Below are 21579 nucleotides of genomic sequence, written 5' to 3'. Positions count from 1 at the left end.
CTGGCGCTTGTAATCGGTATAGCTCGGCCTGGCCCCTATACCGTGGTCGCTTTGTACACGTGTGCCTCGACCTTGCCCACACACGGGATCAACTAAGTCCTAGAGGAGAACAATACAATGTCCACTCCAAGGGACAACTTCCCAAGGAGGGTTTTTCAACAAATTGAGCTCTCAGAGCACCACAACTATCTCAATCCACACAATAGGATGAGCAACTTCGAAAATATCTCCCCTAGTCCTAGTGATCAACAACTTATCATCACAACTTAATAAACGTAACAACTTAAACAACATATAACTTTTCAGCAATAAACATCTTATCAACTTTACAGCAATATACATCTTAACAACAATAGACAACTAACAACATGCAAATAACTTAATTAAACAACTATAGTCATTACAATATCAACTTAATGCAACTTAACAACTTTATAAACAACTTTAGCAATATACAACATATTTAAAATTCATCTATCATGTCAACTTATATAAACAACATAAATCAACTTAAGCACCCAACAACTCAACTATTTCAACAAAAGAACACCATGCATAAAACTTCCCTAACTCTCCTGAAATTAAATAACCTACATTCTAGCTTCCCTCACCTGAAGATTGGTTCAAAATAGCCAATAACTGAGAAGAAGTAGAATTCCCTTCCGAAGCTCAACCCGAAACTTCCATCCTCCCAAAGCAAGTTTCCTAGTCTGAATTTCAAGAAAATCCAGAAGGCGTTAGTGATCTAGAGGAGAAAATGAATCATATAGAGAAATTTGGGAGAGAAAGGAGTTCACAGACCCAGAGTCCTTCTCTCTAAAACTTTTCTCTAAAAACTCACATTTCCTCTTCCACCACAACCCCTATGTATAGAAATTCCGGAGTGGCCAGAACAGCCTGTTCCAAATCCGGAACGGCCCATTCTGCACCTTCACATCTCGTACAAAAATCACATGCAGAACGGCCCGTTCTAAAATCAGAACGGCCCGTTCTAGTATTCATCCAGAACGACCCGTTCTCCATCCAGAACGGCCCGTACTCCCTCCGAAACGGCTCGTTTTGGGGTTTGGAACGGCCCGTTCTCCCTCCAGAACGGTCCGTTCTCAACTAAGTTTTATAGGTCAATTCAGTAGTTTGGAACGATCCGTTCCAGTTTGGGAATGACCCGTTCTGGACTACTGAATCAGTCATACTGAGCTTTTGGACCTTCTAAAATAACCTACTACGTTACAGTATTATGGTCATCACCACAATCCTTTAAAAAAATTGTTATCAAAATATTTTTATATTTTTAATTATATTAAAAATATTCTTTACATCATTATCTTAGTGTTATATTATCTTCTTTTATGAATTTGTTTGATATGTTGATCGCATATTATAATTAATGTTTCAATTGACTAAAATAGTATAAATTTAATTTAGTCTTTTAATACGATGTTTAAATTTTAATACTTTTCTAACAGATCCAATATTTTATGGCTGATTTTTAAAATATTACTGTAATTATTTTTTGTTGAAACGTGTTTATTTTAGAGTAAAAATAAAAAAAAATTATGTAATTCTATTATTAATTTCATTTTGAACAAATTGAAAAGGGATTTTATGATCATCACTCACCCTTTAAAAAATATTATAAAAATATATTTTAGATTTTTCAATTATTTTAATTCTTTGCATTATTATTATTTCAAAGATATAAGTATTACATTATTTTTTTGTGGTTGACTTATATGTTGATTACATAATATTATAATTAACGTATCTATTGACTAAAATAATTTAAATTTAATTTTTGGTCATATATGCAAGTTATGAATTTTTTTTAGCAGATCTAATATTTTGTGGCAGATTTTTTAAAATATTATTGTAATTATTTTTGTTGGTACATGTTTCTTTGATCGAGTTAAAATAAAAAGATAGATGAATTTGAAATCACGTGCTCCAAGTAACATTTGTTAAAATCAAATATCAAAGTTTATCTTAAACAAATAAAAAATTCATATAGTAAATATCAGACACTATTTTTAGTCTCCTTTTAATTTTAAGTTCTGTCAAGAAATTTTTTTTATAAAAAAAAGTGAGTAGTCTAATATTCTTTCAAGTTTAAACTCCACATTTTATCAAGACAGATCAACTCAACAGGATATAAAAAAATGAAAATAAAATAAAAAAATAACTCAAGAGACATTTTTACTTTAAATAAGAGAATTATGTGTGAAATCTTTTTAATTTTATCGACATATGAAACCTTTGCACTTTATAAAAATTAATAACAATTAATTTTTTGTTATAGACATAAATTTAAGTCAAACTCACTCATTTTATAACCTTTACTTATATATCTTTGGAGATATTCTGCTTAAATTAATTTGAAACATTATTCTGAGACTAAAATATTTATTCTAATTAAAATGTTACATTATTTTGAATTTTAGTATCACTTTTGTTTCGGTGTAAAAAAAAATATAGATATTTAAGTTATTTTATATTATATTATAATGTTACATTAAAATTCACGGAGAAAATTATATTAAATCCGTTGCAAAAACTTATGTTAATTAGGAATTAAATCACTAATTAATCAAATATAGCCCTCTTTTCAAATACTAAAAACACTAATTATCCATTTATATATAACAAAACAATATTAATCCTTGTTTTTGTTTTTGGACAGAAAGAATTTTTTGTACTTGAGTTGATATCTGTTATATGTTGCGTAGGTTGAAAAGAAGACCAGAAATCGTCAACAAGTTAGTTTTCTGTTGTAATCAAGAAGTTTTATGAGAAGACCAGAAATCGAAAACACTGTGCCCCAAAGTTAGCTTTCTGTTGTAATCAAGTTTTGTGAGAATATAACAGGACTGGATTTCCATAGTGTAGTGATCCATCTAGACACCAACCAGAAAAAGATTGAATTGAAAAAGAAAGAGAGAGAGAGAGAAAATCATCTCCCTTGTGACGTTGTCACTTCACTAGGATATCTGGTAACGTTGAGGTTCTGTAGTTGCTGTATACACACACAAAAAAAAAAAAAAAACCATCAGACATTTTACCATAACGTTCGAAATTATATATTGACTTCACTTGTAATATGATCAAAATAATATTTTTTTTAATGTTATTAGTATAATGTATATAATTTAGAAGTAATTCTTATTTTACAGATTAATTTTATAAATTAAATTGAACTGAAAATTCATATTGAGTAAAGATTTGGAATTATTATTAATAATTAGATTTATGCCGAAGAGGAAGAATGAGAGATGATTCCTATCAATGACTAAGCAAACTCATGAAAAAAAAAAGTTTATAATAGAGGTATAATAATTCTTTATAGGTTTCTTGGGTGGGTCCAAACTCAATAAGATTAATATAAATAGTGATAAATAAGAGAGAGAATATAAGTGATTTTTGACTGTATTTCCTTATTTTCCCTTGTATAGGTAAACTTGAAAAGGAAGAATAAGAGATAACACCGAAGAGTCTTCGGTACCTATCAATGACTAAGCAAACTCATGAAAGAAAAAAAGGTTATAATAAAAATAAAGTTAATCATCCATAAATTGTTAGCGTAAAATTTTTTTACACTGATAACCAATCATATCTTTTAAAAATGGATGATTAATTTATAAAAATATAATGATTCTTTATATGGATCTTGACTCAATAAAATTAATATAAATAATAATAAATAAAAGAGAGAATATAAGTGATTTTTGCATGTAATCCGTTATTTCCTCTTGTACAAGTAAACTTGAAGATTACAACTTGGATAGAACCAAAATGATTTAAAAGGAGACTTGACACAAGAAAATTACAAAAGTACCTCTGTATAAGTACAAAATTAATATATAAATTGAAAATAAATAAGAATTGTAGACGAGATTTATGAGTCTGATTTAAATCATTTAACACTTTCAACAAAAACATAAATGGTGCTTTTGATTTTCCTTGTTGACGTGAAGAATTTATTGTAGGGTAATTTTTAAGTACTAAGCTCTAATAAAACCTTAAAACTTATTTCTAATGAGTTTCTGAAATTCAATTTACATAAATTTTTTATTTAGAAAAAGAAAAACATAGTTGGTAAACTTGATACCTAATTAATTTCTTTAAATATGTTGTCACTGCTGTGATTCCTAGCCATGTATAGAAAAACTTTTTTTAGAGACAAAATCTTAATCCAATATGAAAACCTTTAGACTTCCAAAGAAATTACTGGTGTCTAAATATGGCATGAGAATATCTTGGTGAGTTGGTGAAAAAAAATATATATATACCTGACTGAATTAGAATTGATTGGCCTTCTGAATTCTGATACAAATTAAGCAGAAGTAGAAGAAACAGGTCATGTGTCGCTGACGTTCCCGAACTACTTTGAGTGCTTTGAGAATCGTAAAAATTGAGGTACTTCACGTGGGTTCCATTCCAATTTTACACAGCATCATGGGCCCCATAACTTTCGTGTGTAAGATCAAAAAAATAGTGTAATTTGGTCGTTGAGGGAATTCAATTATCAACAGCTCTTCACCGGTGAGAATTTAATACACCCAATCTTTGGTCCAAAACAAGGGAATTTGCAACCTGCAACCTTCCAAACCTTGTGTTTATAACTACACTCATGCTTTCCTTCCCCCATCATCTCATCGCTAACTCCACTGGCCCCACATTCATCTTATTATTGACCCATATACTTGTAGTAACCTTTGCTTCCACAACATGCACATGTGTATAAATATATACACATAGCTTTATACAGTGATCTATTTGTATTCAGACCAAAAAAGGAAATTAAGCTTTCGGCTTTCACCACAGATTTGATTTTTCTCTATTTGTGTGATAGCAATATGGTGGGTATCTTTTCGTTGGTTACAGGGAGGCCTGGACCTAGTGGTTTCGGATCTGCCTCAACTGCTGAACATGTTACTGAAGGAATTGATGCCAGCAACCTCACTGCAATTATCACAGGTAAGTTTTTCGCAATGTTAATTAATGTTGCTTGCTTTTTGACTCAGTTTCATAGCATGCTAATGTTATAACTTAAAGTTATGACTCTCGCATGGTATAAATTTTTTTTCATGATTTTACTATATACTTTCATGTCTGTCTTGTGTTGGCCATTTCGTGTCTAGTGTCTTCATTATTTCTCTTGCTTTTGTTTTATTTATTTTATTGGATCATTCTGTGTGTGAATCAATGGTTTACATGTTGTTTATCAGTGTCTCGCATGGTATCAACATGTGAGTTACAGTGGCAGCTTGAGGCTGTGATTGGACCCAATTGCTCTGCATATGATCACAGAAATGAGAATCCTCTGCAGCCGCATTTTTCTTTATCCAGAATCTCAATTATTCATCATATTCTTTTTCCCCTCTTATTACTGTGCAATTGATTAGTCAAAACAATAAGAGAAACGATGATTTATAAGAAGACGAATGTCTCGATTAATATGAATCTTTTTGGATAATGATAAAAAGCAGATCCAAATTCAGCATTAATGAATGTTTGATGGTGTAGCTTGATTCTCTATTTGCGGCAATGTTTCAAGTGTGCAAATGTTTCTGATTTAGAGTCTGTTTATTTTGTCTGGTTGAATCTTGATTAAACTATTATAATTTAATTAGCTGGTTTCGAAACACCAACCTATTCCTAGGACTTGTTATGATTGGTGAGACACAGAGACAAGGTTTTCTAATTTTACTTTCTGTTTCTACATATAATTCTAAAATCATAGCATTATTTTCCTTTTCTTGGTATCACGGATGACAAAAAATCGAAAAGTAAACACACTATCCATATGATTTGCATTAAAAGTTTAATGGATACTTGCCGATAAAATAAACATTTTTTATTTACCTACTTATTAATGAGACATGATGGATACCCAAGATATTCATGTCGGTGAATACTCGCCATAAGAAATGATTTATTTTTAGTATAAAAATTCACAAGAATTTAAATACTGAAAACATATTTAATTTTCAAGTCTATTATTTTTCAACACCTTTTATCTCTGTCTCTAACAGGTGTAGGCACTAGAGATGTCAAACGACCATTATCTGTTTTGAAAATTTAGATGGATCTAAAACCTGGTTAAGATCCACTTTCAGTCTCCAGTTCTTATAATATTTCCAAGGGAAAAAAAAAAAAGCTTTTGATCATTTTTTTCCCTTGATTATTTTATCATTTTTCTGTTATATTATTTTATTATTTTTATTTTCATAATACTAATTGAACCAAATGGTATATGAAAAATTAAATAAAATATGGCACTGGTACAAGATGTCTTTAATAATTTTCGTAGTTATTGATCCAGAGGAATAGAAAGTAGGTAAGCCAACATCTCCTACCAAAAGCTGTAGTTAGGCAACAGTTACCCTTGAATCTATTTCTTCCATACTAAACTCAGTATGAATTAATATTCAATCTTCCTTGGAATAAATAGTTATTAAATACATGTCATTCATCTCAGTACGGGGGCAGGTGGAAGAACTTGAGAAACAATGATCGATGTAGATACTAGATACACGATCAAATTCAATAAGTTTATGAAGTAGCAAAAGTTTGTAGATGAGAATTCGAAACATACATAAATGAAGACGGATGGTGTAGTTGGATTGAAGATTAATTGAAAATGATGTATATTCCAATAGAGCATGATTATTTAATATAGCTAGGAAAAGATTTAAATATATATTGATAATTTGTATAATAATCATTAAGGTTGATTTTCAAGTTTGGTTAGAAAATAAGACGGAAACATAAAAATTTGCATCTAAGTTTTCTCCGATTATCATAACGCAGGAGGAGCAAGTGGCATTGGGTTGGAGACAGCGCGGGTGTTGGCTCTTCGAAAGGCCCATGTCATTATTGGTGCAAGAAACATGCAATCTGCAAAGGAAGCAAAACAACTCATTCTGCAGGAAAACGAGTCAGCTCGTGTGGACATCATGAAGCTTGACCTCTGCTCAGTGAATTCTGTCAGATCATTTGTGGACAACTTCATTGCTCTTGGTCTTCCTCTCAACATTTTAATGTACTTTCTTTAACCCTCTCTCTCATTCTCAATAACTTAGAATACCCCCATTAGTATTTGGTTTTGAAATATACTAAAACTTTATAATATTGTGCAACAAGATTAGAAGTTACAAAATGGTCGTAGAATATGCTGTTTATTAAAAAGTAAAACAAATTTGAATAAATAATAATTTTTATTTAAATTAATAAAATAATTTTACTGAATTATCTTATACTTAAAAAAGAGATAATAAGTAAAACATAAAGACGGTTTAAAAATATGTACGTAAAAATATTAAAAGTTCGTCCTTCTGATATGTTGACAATTATTTGACATTGTTGGTCTTGGTTTCAGAAACAATGCTGGAGTCATGTTCTGCCCCTATCAGAAAACAGAAGATGGGTTCGAGATGCAGTTTGCAACAAATCATCTTGGTACTAGCGTCTCAGCACTTGTGTATATATATAAATGTTTGTACTCCAATTGTTAGTATTCTTATTTATTACCTTTCTTTTTAATTTCTCAGGTCATTTCCTCTTGACGAACCTTCTTCTTGACAAGATGAAACAAACCGCAAAAACCACTGGAATTGAGGGCAGGATCATAAATCTGTCTTCAATTGCTCACGTTTACACCTACGAAGAGGGGATTCGATTTGATAACATCAATGATGAAGATGGGTATGTAACTATGAATGCTAATTACACTTTGAATCCACTCCCACTCTCCCTCAGAATAATTTTTTACGTGCATAGTTATATAATGAGATCATGTGATCCGGATAATTTCTAAGAACATCTAATCATATTTTTCAATTTAGACAAAAACTAACAATATGTTACATATTTGAAATTATTCGGGTGCCACCATGTAAAACTTTCTGTCCTTTCTGCAGGAAAACTATAGCTTAACAATTTTATTTTTGTTTTACCAATATTGGTATAAATTTTCAGATACTCTGATAAGAAAGCCTATGGGCAGTCCAAGCTGGCCAACATATTACACGCAAACGAGCTTTCTCGTCGCTTCCAGGTGAACCTACCGTATTGAATATTGTTAGTATCTTAAGGTTAGTAGGTAAAAAAATATAAAACAAATTTTTTTATTAAAAATTAAGATGTAAGTAAATTAATGGTACTTTTGGATAAAATCTTTCCATTATTTTTATCAGTATATATCCTTATCATTTTTGTTTCCCTCATTTATTGATTGAAACAGGAAGAGGGTGTTAACATCACAGCCAACTCAGTTCATCCCGGGGTGATAATGACTCCTCTCATGAGACACTCTTCTTTACTTATGAGTACGGTTGTCCAAAAATTCGTACAAATATTAATAATAAAACAAAAAAAAAAACAGTTAATATTCTTTTCGTTGCTTATTTGTCTAAGACAATTAATGATATAATTTCATGTAGACTTTCTGAAGATGTTCACCTTCTTCATGTGGAAGAGCATACCCCAGGTATATTATATTCTATTTGTTTTCCTCCTTCCAGCTAGGATTGATAGTCTAAAACAAATGTTGCATTGGAGGGTGTTGAAAATAATTAAAGTCACTCATGGATCATAATATCATGTAGTTTCTAATTTTGACCAATTAAGCAGGGAGCAGCCACAACGTGCTATGTTGCTATACACCCCAACCTGAAAGGGATAACCGGGAAGTACTTTCTGGATTGTAACGAGTTTCAACCAAGTGCACTTGCTTCAAACCAACTCTTAGGAAGGAAACTCTGGGATTTTAGCAACAAGTTGATCAATTCACTTTCAAAACCTTGATTCTACCTGCTGCATGCTCCAGTGTTTCTCCCTTTACGTCTTCGTCATGCTTAATTAATATAGCCACTACAAATATAAACATAAGTTCTATATGTGAGGATATTTCCCCAACATATTATTCGTTATTTCTTCACTCTATATTTTGTAGAGTTTTTTATTTTTATTTTTTTTTTATTTTTTTATTTTTATTGTATCAAGCATATATATTCTCTAAATATAAAGTAAGAAAGAAAAACTAAGACAGCAAGCTATGTTGTGTATGTGGATGAAGATGAACGTTGTTAAAACTGGACCGTATAACTAATAAATATTAGTTTCAGAATCAGTCGATTGTACTCACTGATTGATTCATACTACCCTAACCCGTCATTACAGACAATTCTACAGTTGAATGGTCAATTCTAAGATTCAGGTGACATATAATTGCCTTGCATAGAAAAACTTTGATGTCCCATCTGCACACAGTAGTAATCTTTTGTTCTATATCAAAGACATTGGCATGTGGATCGATAAATTGAATTAGGTTTAATCATGCTGCCATAGGCCCACAGCTCTTACTACGAAAGCAGAAGCAGCAAGAATTAATTAGCGCCGCAAAGAGTGGTTGAACAGTGAAATCGATGTGGGACTTGGTGAAAAGGTGAACAGGGAAACACGGTGACTCCTCCAGTTAGATTAGCAGAGGCCATGAACAGATGAAATTAGAGTGTGGAGTGGGAGAGAAATTATTTCCTAGTTCAAATCTTAAATATTTTTATTATATAACATGTATTTAAAATTTTTTTATAAAACTATTAATATTTTATAAAAAATAATTAGGGACAATGTAAATAATTTATGGCGGAGTTGTTGGTGGGGGCGAATGAGGTGTGGTTGTAGGCTAGTGTGAGGCGTAGAAATATAGGAGTGCTTTGTGGGTTGGGTTTAGCATGTTAGGCAAGAAACTGGAGAGCCAAATCTTTAAGCCCTTGTTTGCTTCCACTGATTTACTGTACACGATAAAGGAAAGACGAGGATGGAACGTGTTTGTTTTCAGCGAAATACGAAGAAAGAAAAGCGAAGAAAAGCGGGAGAAGCGTAAAGAGGCTTCTTCGATAAACCGTGAAAAAAAGCGAAAAAAACCACGTTGGCAAGGATTGAAAGACGTAAAAACCCTTCTGAAAATTACGTGCATAATCGATTATGCAGGACACATAATCGATTATGTGCCATGCATAATCGATTATGTTGGCACATAATCGATTATGTGCCACGCATAATTGATTATGCAAGGCACATAATCGATTATGTGCCAACATAATCGATTATACGGGCCGTTCCAAAATTGGAACGGCCCGTTCCAAACTACAAAAACATGTGTATTTTAGTATCTTAAAACGGGTCGTTCCAAAACTGGAACGGGCCGTTCCCAAACCAGAACGGGCCGTTCCCAAACCGGAACGGGCCGTTCCATAATAGTAAATTAGCTTAAAAACCCTAGTTGAGAACGACCCGTTCCACTTTCTTAAAAATGCAACATGTTAAAATTTTCTTAATTTTTTAATTGGTAAAAATTAACTTCTAAAATTAACAAATATATCTTCATTTCATTCTAATTTATGTTAATAATTTATCAAATTTTTAATTTATTAATTAACTTTCAAAAATTTTATTATACATTTTTTTATATTAAGAAAATTCTATTATTTAAATATTGACATCAAAAAGTGAAAATAAAATAAAATAAAATAAAATAATGTATGCTTATAAAATTAAAATAATAACACTTTCATAAATATTAATAAAATAATGTTAAAAATATAATTATCATAATATATTTTGTTATTATTATTTATTATTATAAATATTATTATTATTATTATTATTATTATTTATTATAATTAGTAGTATTATTATTTATTATGATTCTTATTATTTTTCTAATATTTGTTATTATTATTATCATTATTTATTATTTTTTTAATAAATTATACCTATTAATATAATTTTATAGTAATTATTATTATTTACAATAAATAATATTATACTCATTTTTAATTTAAGGGTAAAAGTGTAAATCACGTATTCATCTATTAAATTTTTAATTTTTATCTATCATTAAATTTAAAGCAAATATTTAAATTAAATTATTTTTAAATTAAGATTTTATATTTATTTTTTTAGTTAAATTTTTTATATTTATCTTTTAATTATAATAATTATAAACTTTTTTTTAACCTAAGGGCAAAATAGTAATCTTATAAAATTATCAATTAAAAAATTTATTTTTATCTATCACATCAATCAATTCACTCACAAACTTTTACAAACTTTCTCTACACTTTTCATTCACTTTCCCTTAATCCAAACAACTTCACTTTCCACTCACTTTCCCTTCAAATCCCTCCTTTTCCACTCCCCTTTTTCCATCCTCAAATTCAAACAAAGCCTAAAGAAGGGTGGTTGAAGGGAGATAGTAATTAACTGCCTGCACAGAGAATTTCACTCACTTGTAGAATGATACCAATGTTTTTCTAAACACCAGAAAATGTTAGCAACGTATATTTGAAACTAACATGCAGGAGTAAATTCACACTAGCTATTACAGAGCTTCAATCACCCCGGGATTCATCCAAAGAAATTAAACTGCCCTAGCATGCATAACCACAACAATCGCCCCGTGAGGTTAACATGAACAAATTCCAAAGAGAAAAAAAACGCCTTTATTTCTAGTGATTTTAATATAGGACAAAACTAAATCTCATAAATGGTAGACTAACAAATCTTATGTCCAGGGATAACTTTTCGGTATTAAATTTTAAAAATCTACAACCGGCTTTTAGTGGTGACATTGTCTATCGTGATGGTTTATATGGTTATAGTGTTATTGAGTAGTGGAGGACTTGCTTTGAATATTTTAGTGTTCGAAAAAATGAAAAAAAATATGATATTCTTATTATTATTTAAATATTACTTACAAATGTGATTTTTAAATTTTAATATTTAAATAACAAACAATTAAACACATATTAGCTTAAAAATAATGACTAAACATATGATTTATGCATCTAAAACTATGACTTATTCTTTTAGGTCATTGTATAATTAATAGGTCGATAAAAATAAGGATCGATAATAATGACATGTTACAAAGAAGCTTATGATAATTGAAAAGTAAATGTTTATGATTTGATTTTGAGATTTCAATAAAATAAGAGAGGTTCGATTTAAAGAATATAAAAAAATTAAAGAAACTAAAAATAAAAAAATAAAAAAGTTTAAGGTAACTTTTATTTATAATTTTAAGTTAACACTTATGAGTAAATTTTTGTTGAAAAGTGGATACATCATTTATAAATTAATTGTTCATAGAGATGGATATACAACCTAATCCAATTTATTTAAGATTTGGTATGTGAAGCTTGCATTCTTAACAAGCCAAATAGGTCCAACATGTGAAATAAATACTTTTTTTTGGGCATGTATCCATCCTGCGAAACCTGTAATTAAATATATGAAAAGTCTACAAGCCTAATGAAAAATTAAAAATTAATTCTTCCTTTTTTATGCTAAGAAAATATAAGAGAGAAATACATTAAAAAAATATAATATAAAAGTATAAACATCAAACATTTTAAAATAAAAAAAAATTATGAAATATAAAAGTTTACACATTTAAATCGAAATGTTAAAGTATAACATATCAAACTTGTACATTTAATTTAAATATATTAAGATAAAAAGGTATAATATATTTTAAATAGAAAATATATTAAATTCAATACTTATTACTTTTTACTTATTTACTAATGTACATAACACTAAAATCACTCATATTTTAAAGTTCTCACATAAAGTTAGTAGAAATAATAATTCTCTTAAACTATGGGACATAAACAGGTCAAGTTGGATTTAAACTATTTTAGTATCCAAACTAATTAATTTTATTCGAGTTGGGTTGGGTTTGTGAATTATTTTTAAGTGACCCAAATCAAAATAACTCGATTGCTATCAAGTTGGGTCAAGTCGGGTCATTGGGTACTAAACAATCAAAAAATAAATATATTTTTAGAAATTAAAATAAATATAAATAGAAAAAATACTTAATTCAAATTTTCATACACGAGTTAAAGTACAAATAACATTATGATAATTATAAATGAGAAATTTCAAAAATTTCAAACAAGCAAATATTATGTCATACTAATTAAATTTTTTTGAATTACATAGTATGTGAAATTAAATTATCCTTTTTACTCTATTATCTTCTTCAATCTGATCAATCAACTCCTTACTACAACATTGGTGAAAAAAAAAAGTAGAATTGAATATATGTAGTGGAGTGTATTATGCCTTGTGTTATGTGAGATATTTTTAATTTAATTTAATAATTTATTATAAGTCGGATTCATCATGTAACTAATCCCTTGATTGATCATTACCTAACCCAATTATAATTGGATAACATAAAAATTACCTAACCCGATCCAACCCACAAAAAAATAATTGGGTTGGTTCAAGTATTAGATCCGTGAGTACGACATCACTCACTTGCATCCTTATCTTAAACATGTCAATCTACAGAGCTTGTAGGTTAAGCTAGTGAAATCTGCAAGCTTCATAGGCTAGGCTTAATTTTTTCTATAATTATGTAAATTTATAAAAATAAATAAAATAAAATAAAACAGGCTTGTTAATTGTGTAGGTATGAGCTAACCTACAAACTTGAGCCTATATACCCACTCTTATTCTCAAGACACAAAATATAAACAAAATCATCATTAAAATAGTCACCACATCAATACACATAATAATCAATAACAAGAATAAGCGATTAAAATTAACTACCGCTAATCAATATGTAAATAGCATCAATGGAATCATTCCTCACCCCCCTCCCCCCTTTATACCTTTAAATTGTTGGCTTGGGAACTGAGGAATGAGGATTGTGTGACGATGAGATGGTGATGATAGTGGTGATAATGACAATAGTGATGATGGTAACAATAGTGATAATGACAATGATGGTTGTGATAGTGGTTGTAATGGTGACAACGATAATGAGAGGGTTAGTGAGTTAGAAAATTTTAAAAGATTAATCTTATAAATGAGAGAATATGATACATATTAATGAGTGTTTTAATCACAACTTTTAATTTTAATATAACGGTTGAAAGTGATTCTTTTCATTCTCACGTAAAAATGTCATTCTCTTAACATTAGTCCCTTGTATATACACACAAGTACTCATATACACACATTTAAGTGAATATTTTGGAAGTCATACGTAATTATCTTAAATTTAATAATATTTATTATTATATTTCTTACGAGATCTATTTGTCTGTCACAAATTCAACGCATTCTTCACATGATTGTTCATCCTCAATGAAGGTAGGATTTCATATTCATTCATTTAGCAAGAAAAAATAATTAAAACTTTAGCTATTAAAATATTGTATTAGTTTACTTTTCTTTTATTTTAATTTTATCATTTTTAATATTTTTTTTCATTTTTATTGTTACTTTGAATGTTTTATAAAAATGTAGAATCATTTCTTTCAATTTTTAAATATTAGAAATTTTTATGATATAAATTCATTGAAATCTAAATTTTAAAATATTTATTATATTTAAAAAAAAGTTAAATTATATTTTGGACCTAATATAATATTTCAATATGTAATTTTGGTTTCAATTTTTAATTATGTAATTTTAACTTGACTGGTAAATGTTCATTTGTCGCAGATCGAATATTACAGGAAAATTAAAAGTAAAATTTAGTCTAAAAAATCTTAAAAATCATTACATTTTCATATGATTAAAATGTTACACGAGTGCAAATTGGTCTTTAGTTATCAGTTTAGGGACATTGTGTGGATCATGTCCATGAATAAAAAAACATTCCTATATTTTTCTTTTTTCAAAAAGCCTGTATGATCTTTTAAATATATGAAACTTTTTTATGTAAAAATATTTTTTTAAAATTTTCAATCCAATACACTTTAATTTTGATTTTTTATACAATTTTTTAATCACAAGATTCTTACTTTTAGTACTTTTATAAAGATGATGCTCCATGTAAAGACTAATAATAAGAAATTTTCATATTCAACTCAAACAATAATTTTTTTTCTTGTCACGGGTATCATTCAGTCCATTAGATTAGAGACTAATCTCACTCATAATATTATTACTATTGTTGATCTGACAATTTTTCACATTCAATAAAAATCAAACATGAATTATATGTTAAATTATTTTTATATGTAAATACAAAATGTCTTACCACTATGTATTGGATTTATATGACTTATATAGTTAGTTATTTTTGTTTTCTAATTTCCTTCTCTTGTATATATATTGGCTTTGCCATTCTAAAATACAATATATAGATGCATTTTTCAATCATTCACTTTTCCTTTCTTCTTCCTCATCTCATCATGATGTTCAACTTTTATCATTCTTTAGTACCTTTGTGTGCATCTCTATTCATGTATCTGAGTTCAACAAGGTATCCGAAGAGATTATTCAATACGATCCAAGATCCATTCCCCAACACTCAAACTGCCACTCTGATTGATTTCCTTATCCACTCATGGCTGATCAAGCAAAAGATCCAAGCCAAGATGTCTCCAATCCTCTTTTTCTACATCATTCGGATGGGCCTGGCCTTGTTCTTACATCTCAACCTCTTGATCATAAAAATTACACCACGTGGAGCAGAGCAATGCAGGTTGCCCTTTTTGTGAAAAACAAATTGGCCTTCATTGATGGTACCCTCCCGAAACCTGCGAGTACTGATTCAACCTTTGTTGCTTGGAATCGTGCCAATAACGTCGTCATCTCTTGGCTCTACAATTCTGTCTCCAAAGATATTATTACTAGCATCCTGTTTGCGTCTACTGCCCAAGAAATTTGGCACGATTTAAAAACAAGATTCTAAAAAAAGAATGGTTCTCGCATCTTTCAACTTCGGCGCCAATTGATGTCTCTCCACCAAGGCATGGATGATATCAGCACATATTATACCAAGCTCAAGTCAATCTGGGAAGAATTATCCGGCTACAAACCAACCTTCCAATGCACCTGTGGAGGACTTCAGCAACTTCAATCATTTACTGAATCTGAATATGTGATGTCATTCTTGATGGGTTTGAATGACTCTTTTTCTCAAATTCGGGGTCAAATTCTCCTTTCAGACCCCTTACCCTCCATTGGAAATGTTTTTTCTCTTGTTCTTCAAGATGAAGCCCAACGTGAAATTGCTGTCACTTCTTCTCCCCCTGTTGCTAATTCAGATAACATTGTCTTTACTGTCAACTCTTCACAACCAGCAACTAGTAGGAATAGATTCACCAAGAAAGAAAGGCCCAGGTGTGCACACTGCAACATATTGGGGCACACCAAAGATACGTGTTACAAGCTGGTTGGATATCCTCCAAATTATTTCAAGAATCATACTACCAATACTGTGAATCAGGTTACGGGTAGCCCTGATAACGTACTTACTTCTCAGTCTTCAAATTTAACTCCTGATCAACGTCAACAATTAATCAACTTTCTAACAAATCAAATGCAAGCTGATACTACCTTAGATGCAATTGCTACTAATGTGACAGGTATCTGTATGAATGTTGCTCTAGATAATAATTATCATACATGGATCATAGATTCTGGTGCAACCTCTCATATTTGCTGTTTTAAACATTTATTTCATTCTTATACTGCCATACATGATTCGCATGTCCTTTTACCAAACTCCACAAAAGTTAAGGTAGAAGGTATTGGAAGTATCAAGATTAATGATGATATTTTCCTTCATAATGTGTTTTACATAACTACATTCATATTTAATCTTTTATCTTTTCTAACGTTAATCAATGAAAATTCTTTTAGATTTACTATGGAACCTAACTCTTTCACTCTCTAGGACCTCAAGACATTGAGGAAGATTGGCACGGCTAAACAGCAACAAAGATTACTGGTTTTTGAGTTTCCTACATGCACTTTTCCTTCCAATTGTATCAATTCTTGTAATGTTGTTACCTATGATACTTGGCATAAGAGATTAGGACATGTGCCTAAATTTGTTTATAGATTGATTGCTAATAAAACTGATCTTAGTTCTATTGATTCTAGTTATCACTGTAGTATTTGCAATATTGCTAAGAAAAATAGATTACCTTTCTCTAATTCTAATAAATTTAGTCCCAATTGTTTTGATTTAATCCATTCTGACATATGGGGCCCCTTTAGACAACCCACCTATGATGGCTTTAGGTATTTCTTGACTTTGGTGGATGATAAGAGTAGATTCACTTGGGTTTACATGCTTCACAATAAATCTGATTGTATTCATATCATACCCCAGTTTTTTGCCTATGTTGAAAATAAATTCCATACTAAAATCAAAACATTTAGATCTGACAATGCAAGAGAACTTAATTTCAAAGATTTTTTCTACAAAAGGGTGTTCTGCACCAATATTCTTGTGTTGAAAGGCCTGAACAAAATAGTGTTGTTGAACGCAAACATTTACACATATTGAATATTGCTCGTGCCTTAATGTTTCAATCTAACTTCCCTATGACCATATGGGGAGATTGTGTTAAAACTGTTGTTTTTCTCATGAACAGAACTCCCAGTCCTATTCTAAACCACAAATCCCCTTATGAAATTTTATATGATAAATTTCCTAATTATTCTAATTTCAGAATCTTTGGTACTTTATGTTACGCTTCTACATTACTATCCAGCAGACATAAATTTAGTCCCAGAGCCACTACAACTATTTTCATTGGGTATCCTCATGGTTATAAAGGTTATAAACTTCTCAACTTGGTCACACACCAAACCTTCATCTATAGAGACGTGAAGTTTTATGAAAACATATTCCCATTCCAGACCAGCAACTCCTCTGCTCCTACTCCTAATGGTTTTCACAATCACATCACACCCAATACACGCCGAATCTTATGATGATCCTGATCCTACACCTACCATTATCAATCAAAACATTGCAGAACAACAACACATGATACCTCCTGCAACTCCCCCTGAACAACACCACCTAAGAAGTCCAGCAGAGTTATCAATCCTCCTGGTTACCTCTCTGATTATCACTGCTACAATGTGACCACCAATAACAGTCCCCTCTATCCTATTCAAATCTCCATCAGCTATTCCAATTTATCCAAAAGTCATACACATTACCTCTGTCAAGTTTCAACCAATTATGAATCCCAAACTTATAAGCAAGCCATCAAATTTCCTCACTGGAAGCAGGCAATACAATATGAACTTACAACTATGGAAGTAAATAACACCTGGTCCATTACCCCTTTTCCTCCTAACAAAAATCCTATTAGCTGCAAGTGGCTCTTCAAATTAAAGCTCAATTCAGATGGCATTGTTGCCAAACACAAAGCCAGATTAGTTGCTAGAGGCTTCACTCAACAATATGGATTGGATTTTCAAGAAACTTTCTCACCAGTAGCAAAAATAACCACTCTCAGGTTACTTTTATCCCTTGCAGCATCTCAGCATTGGCACCTTGCTCAACTTGATGTCAACAATGCATTTCTAAATGGCAACCTTGCTGAGGACATCTACATGCAAATTCCTCAAGGTTATACTCATCACATCCTTCCTACTTCCTGTGCCCCCTTAGTATGCAAGCTACACAAGTCTATATATGACCTCAAACAAGCCTCAAGAAGTTGGTTCAATAAATTTAGCACCACACTAACTTCTCAAGGATTCAACCAGTCCAAGTATGACTACACCTTGTTCACTTAAGGTACCAATTCAACATTCATTGCCATACTTGTCTATGTTGATGACATTGTTATTGCTAGTCCAAACCCTGTTGCTATCACCTCTGTCAAAGACATGCTCCACCGACACTTCAAATTGAAGGACCTAGGTGATTTAAAATTTTTCTTGGGTTTGGAACTATCAAAATCTAAGTCAAGGATTTTCATGTGTCAAAGACATTACACTCTCTCCATTCTTGAAGACTGTGGAATGTTGGCCTGCAAACCCTCAGTTGTTCCTATGGAAGCTTCGTTGAAACTACATGTTGAATCTGGCACAACACTCTCTGATCCAGGTGCATATAGAAGGCTTATAGGGAGGCTCTTGTATTTAACCATTTCTAGACCAGATATTAGCTACACTGTTCACAAATTGAGTCATTTTGTCTCTGATCCTCATTCTGGTCACATGGATGCTGCTCATATGCTATTAAGATATCTTAAACACACTGCTAGTCAAGGAATTTTATTCAAGACCAATTCTGACACTAAACTTCATGCATATGTGGATGCAGATTGGGGTTCCTGCATTGATAGTAGAAGATCCACCACCAGTTTCTGTGTTTTCTTTGGAAATTCTCTTGTTTCCTAGAAAGCTAAGCGGTAGAATACTGTTAGCAAATCCTCTGCAGAAGCAGAATACATATCTCTAGCATTTGTCTCTACTGGACTAACTTGGTTGAGGAATTTACTCACTAATTTTAACATACATATTCCATATGCTACTGTTTACTGTGACAACCAGGCTGTTATTCACATTGCTTCTAACCCCACATATCATGAAAGAACTAAACATCTTGAAATTGATCTTCATTATGTCAGGGAACAAGTGGACAAAGGTGCTCTCAAGTTAATCAGTGTCAGAAAACATCATCAACTAGCTAATATCTTCACTAAGTCCTTACCCCATACTGCGTTTCTTAATATCTTGTCCAAGCTGGGAGTTGAGAACATATTCCTCCCATCTTGAAGAGGGGTATTGGATTTATATGACTTATATAGTTAGTTTTTTTTTCCTTCTAATTTCCTTCTTGTTGGGTTTTCTGGGCAAGCGCACCTAAGTCTCTGTAGTATGATTAAAAGGTTGTTGATCCTCAAAGACTTGTGAAGTAAGCTATGATTTCTATTATACTAATTGATACTTGTAAATTGGAAATTGAGTAATTACACATGTTCGAAACTTGCTGTGAATAATTGATCAAACTTAAGTAACCAAAGGATAAATTAATTTGAGGAAAACTGATATGAGAAACAGTTGGGATTAGATTTCATCAATCTCCCTCCTATGCATTCCTATTGATTCTTTCAAAAGATTCCATTACTCATTGCCATTGAGTTCTCTAAATTCATTCAGACCCAATCCCTTGGCATAAGAAATTCTAAGATATTTAACTCAATGAATGATTCCTCACTTCATTCAGTTAAATATCCCGCATTAAGAGTCAGAACTTGTTGCAACTATTAATTTCAAGACCATCCCTGGCTCTCAAAACTAATAGGTGATTCGTTCCAAGTCTAGATTTAGAAAACGTTTTCCAACTCAATTCTAAATCCAAAATCAAAGATAAATGATCAGTTCATCAAAGCATTAAGAACAGAAACAAATCACTGACATAGAGTAATAGATGAGATATATATATGAATCAAAGAGGAATGCAAAGGAGTTTGACGATTACATCAATCCTAACCCTAGAGCTTAGTTCTCCATAGTACAAGAAATCACCAAATAACAAGATGAAAGGTAGAAGAAGAAAGAGATCCTTTGAAGATTCACGTTCCCACATGCTTTATTTCCTCCCTTCTCTCTGTTCTCCTTTTCGTGCAGCTAGATGATGCTCTTTTTCTCTCTCCCCTGGCCTTTTATAAGTGCTGGAATTAAAACAGAGTAGGCAGGAAAGAGAAGAATCCGCTCAGCGCCTTGAAACGGTTGAGCGATTTGAAGAATTCTTCATCATGAAGTAATCTGAAGGGCTGAGCCGTTCAAATCCGCTGAGCGCCTGAGAGATTCTTCACAGTTAAGCAAGCACAAGGGGCTAGGCGCTTCATATCCGTTGAGCGCCTAGGAAGCAGAGAGCGCAACTTCTTCCAGGGCCAAAACTGCTCAGCGCCTTAGAGTGGCTGAGCGCCTCTCCTTTGCTGCATTTGTTGAGCTCTCTAGCTTGAAAGCGCTCAGCCTTTTTAAACGGCTGAGCCGTTTGCCTCTAGATTTCAAAACCTACAAAATAACACAAAATTTGATCAAAAGATTCATCGCTCCCTGTACTAACATAAATCAAAAGTCCCTCTTTGATTCTAATCATATATAGACCAAAATAATATCAATATGTACAAAAATTGTGCTAGATAAGTGTCTCAAATTTATATTTAATCAGATTAATTAGACACTTATCACTTCTCTTCTATAAATATTGGCTTTGCCATTCTAAAATACAAGATATAGATGCATTTTTCAGTCATTCACTTTTCCTTTCTTCTTCCTCCTCTCATCATGATGTTTAACTTTATTATTCTTCAGTACCTTTGTGTGCATCTTTGTGCATGTATCTGAGTTCAACACTATGTCAATCCATCAAAATAAATTAAAAAGTAAATCACCGTTAATATTTAATGGGCTTCAATTTATTATGTTCACAACTACCATATACCATGTACATACTCCAACAAGAGTGAAATCTTTCGCACGACACAATCTGAACACTTTTACTTCATTACCTATCACATTAGCACAATTTTATCTAAGCTAATTTGGTTGATCGATGGTGAACTATTTAAATATTTTGTTTTGAATTGATGGTTTATGCGATCACATGTTTTAAATATTCTATACTTATATATCAAAAAGACAAGATCTTGATACTTCTTTGTTGCTTCAACACGAAGCTTTTTGAAGTTTTTGTGAAAAGGTGAGGGTTCATCCCCAACAAAGATCGTTTTTGCTTTAAGAGATGTGGATTTGAAGATAATTTTTCCATTGGTAGTT

General features: G+C 31.3%; 2 protein-coding genes across 2 annotated transcripts; both read left to right on the top strand.

Annotated features, from left to right (window-relative positions):
* The first annotated feature begins 4598 nt into the window (after positions 1–4598).
* LOC109791340 (short-chain dehydrogenase TIC 32 B, chloroplastic) lies at positions 4599–8940 on the top strand. The gene is made up of 8 exons (XM_020350630.3): positions 4599–4971; positions 6808–7039; positions 7376–7455; positions 7548–7701; positions 7975–8053; positions 8240–8324; positions 8439–8485; positions 8629–8940. Exons 1-8 carry the CDS (start codon positions 4851–4853, stop codon positions 8800–8802), a joined length of 972 nt encoding a protein of 323 aa, XP_020206219.1. The 5' UTR covers positions 4599–4850; the 3' UTR covers positions 8803–8940.
* A 6439-nt stretch (positions 8941–15379) lies between these two features.
* LOC145950005 (uncharacterized) lies at positions 15380–15727 on the top strand. Its single transcript, XM_083060916.1, has one exon. It carries the CDS (start codon positions 15380–15382, stop codon positions 15725–15727), a length of 348 nt encoding a protein of 115 aa, XP_082917042.1.
* The last annotated feature ends 5852 nt before the right edge of the window (positions 15728–21579 follow it).

This window comes from Cajanus cajan, chromosome 7 (genome assembly GCF_000230855.2).
Source record: "Cajanus cajan strain Asha chromosome 7, NIPB_CcT2T_4, whole genome shotgun sequence".
Taxonomy (NCBI): domain Eukaryota; kingdom Viridiplantae; phylum Streptophyta; class Magnoliopsida; order Fabales; family Fabaceae; genus Cajanus; species Cajanus cajan.
The sequence above is the reverse complement of the archived record's forward strand: the minus strand, read 5'-3'. Positions and strand labels throughout refer to the sequence as shown.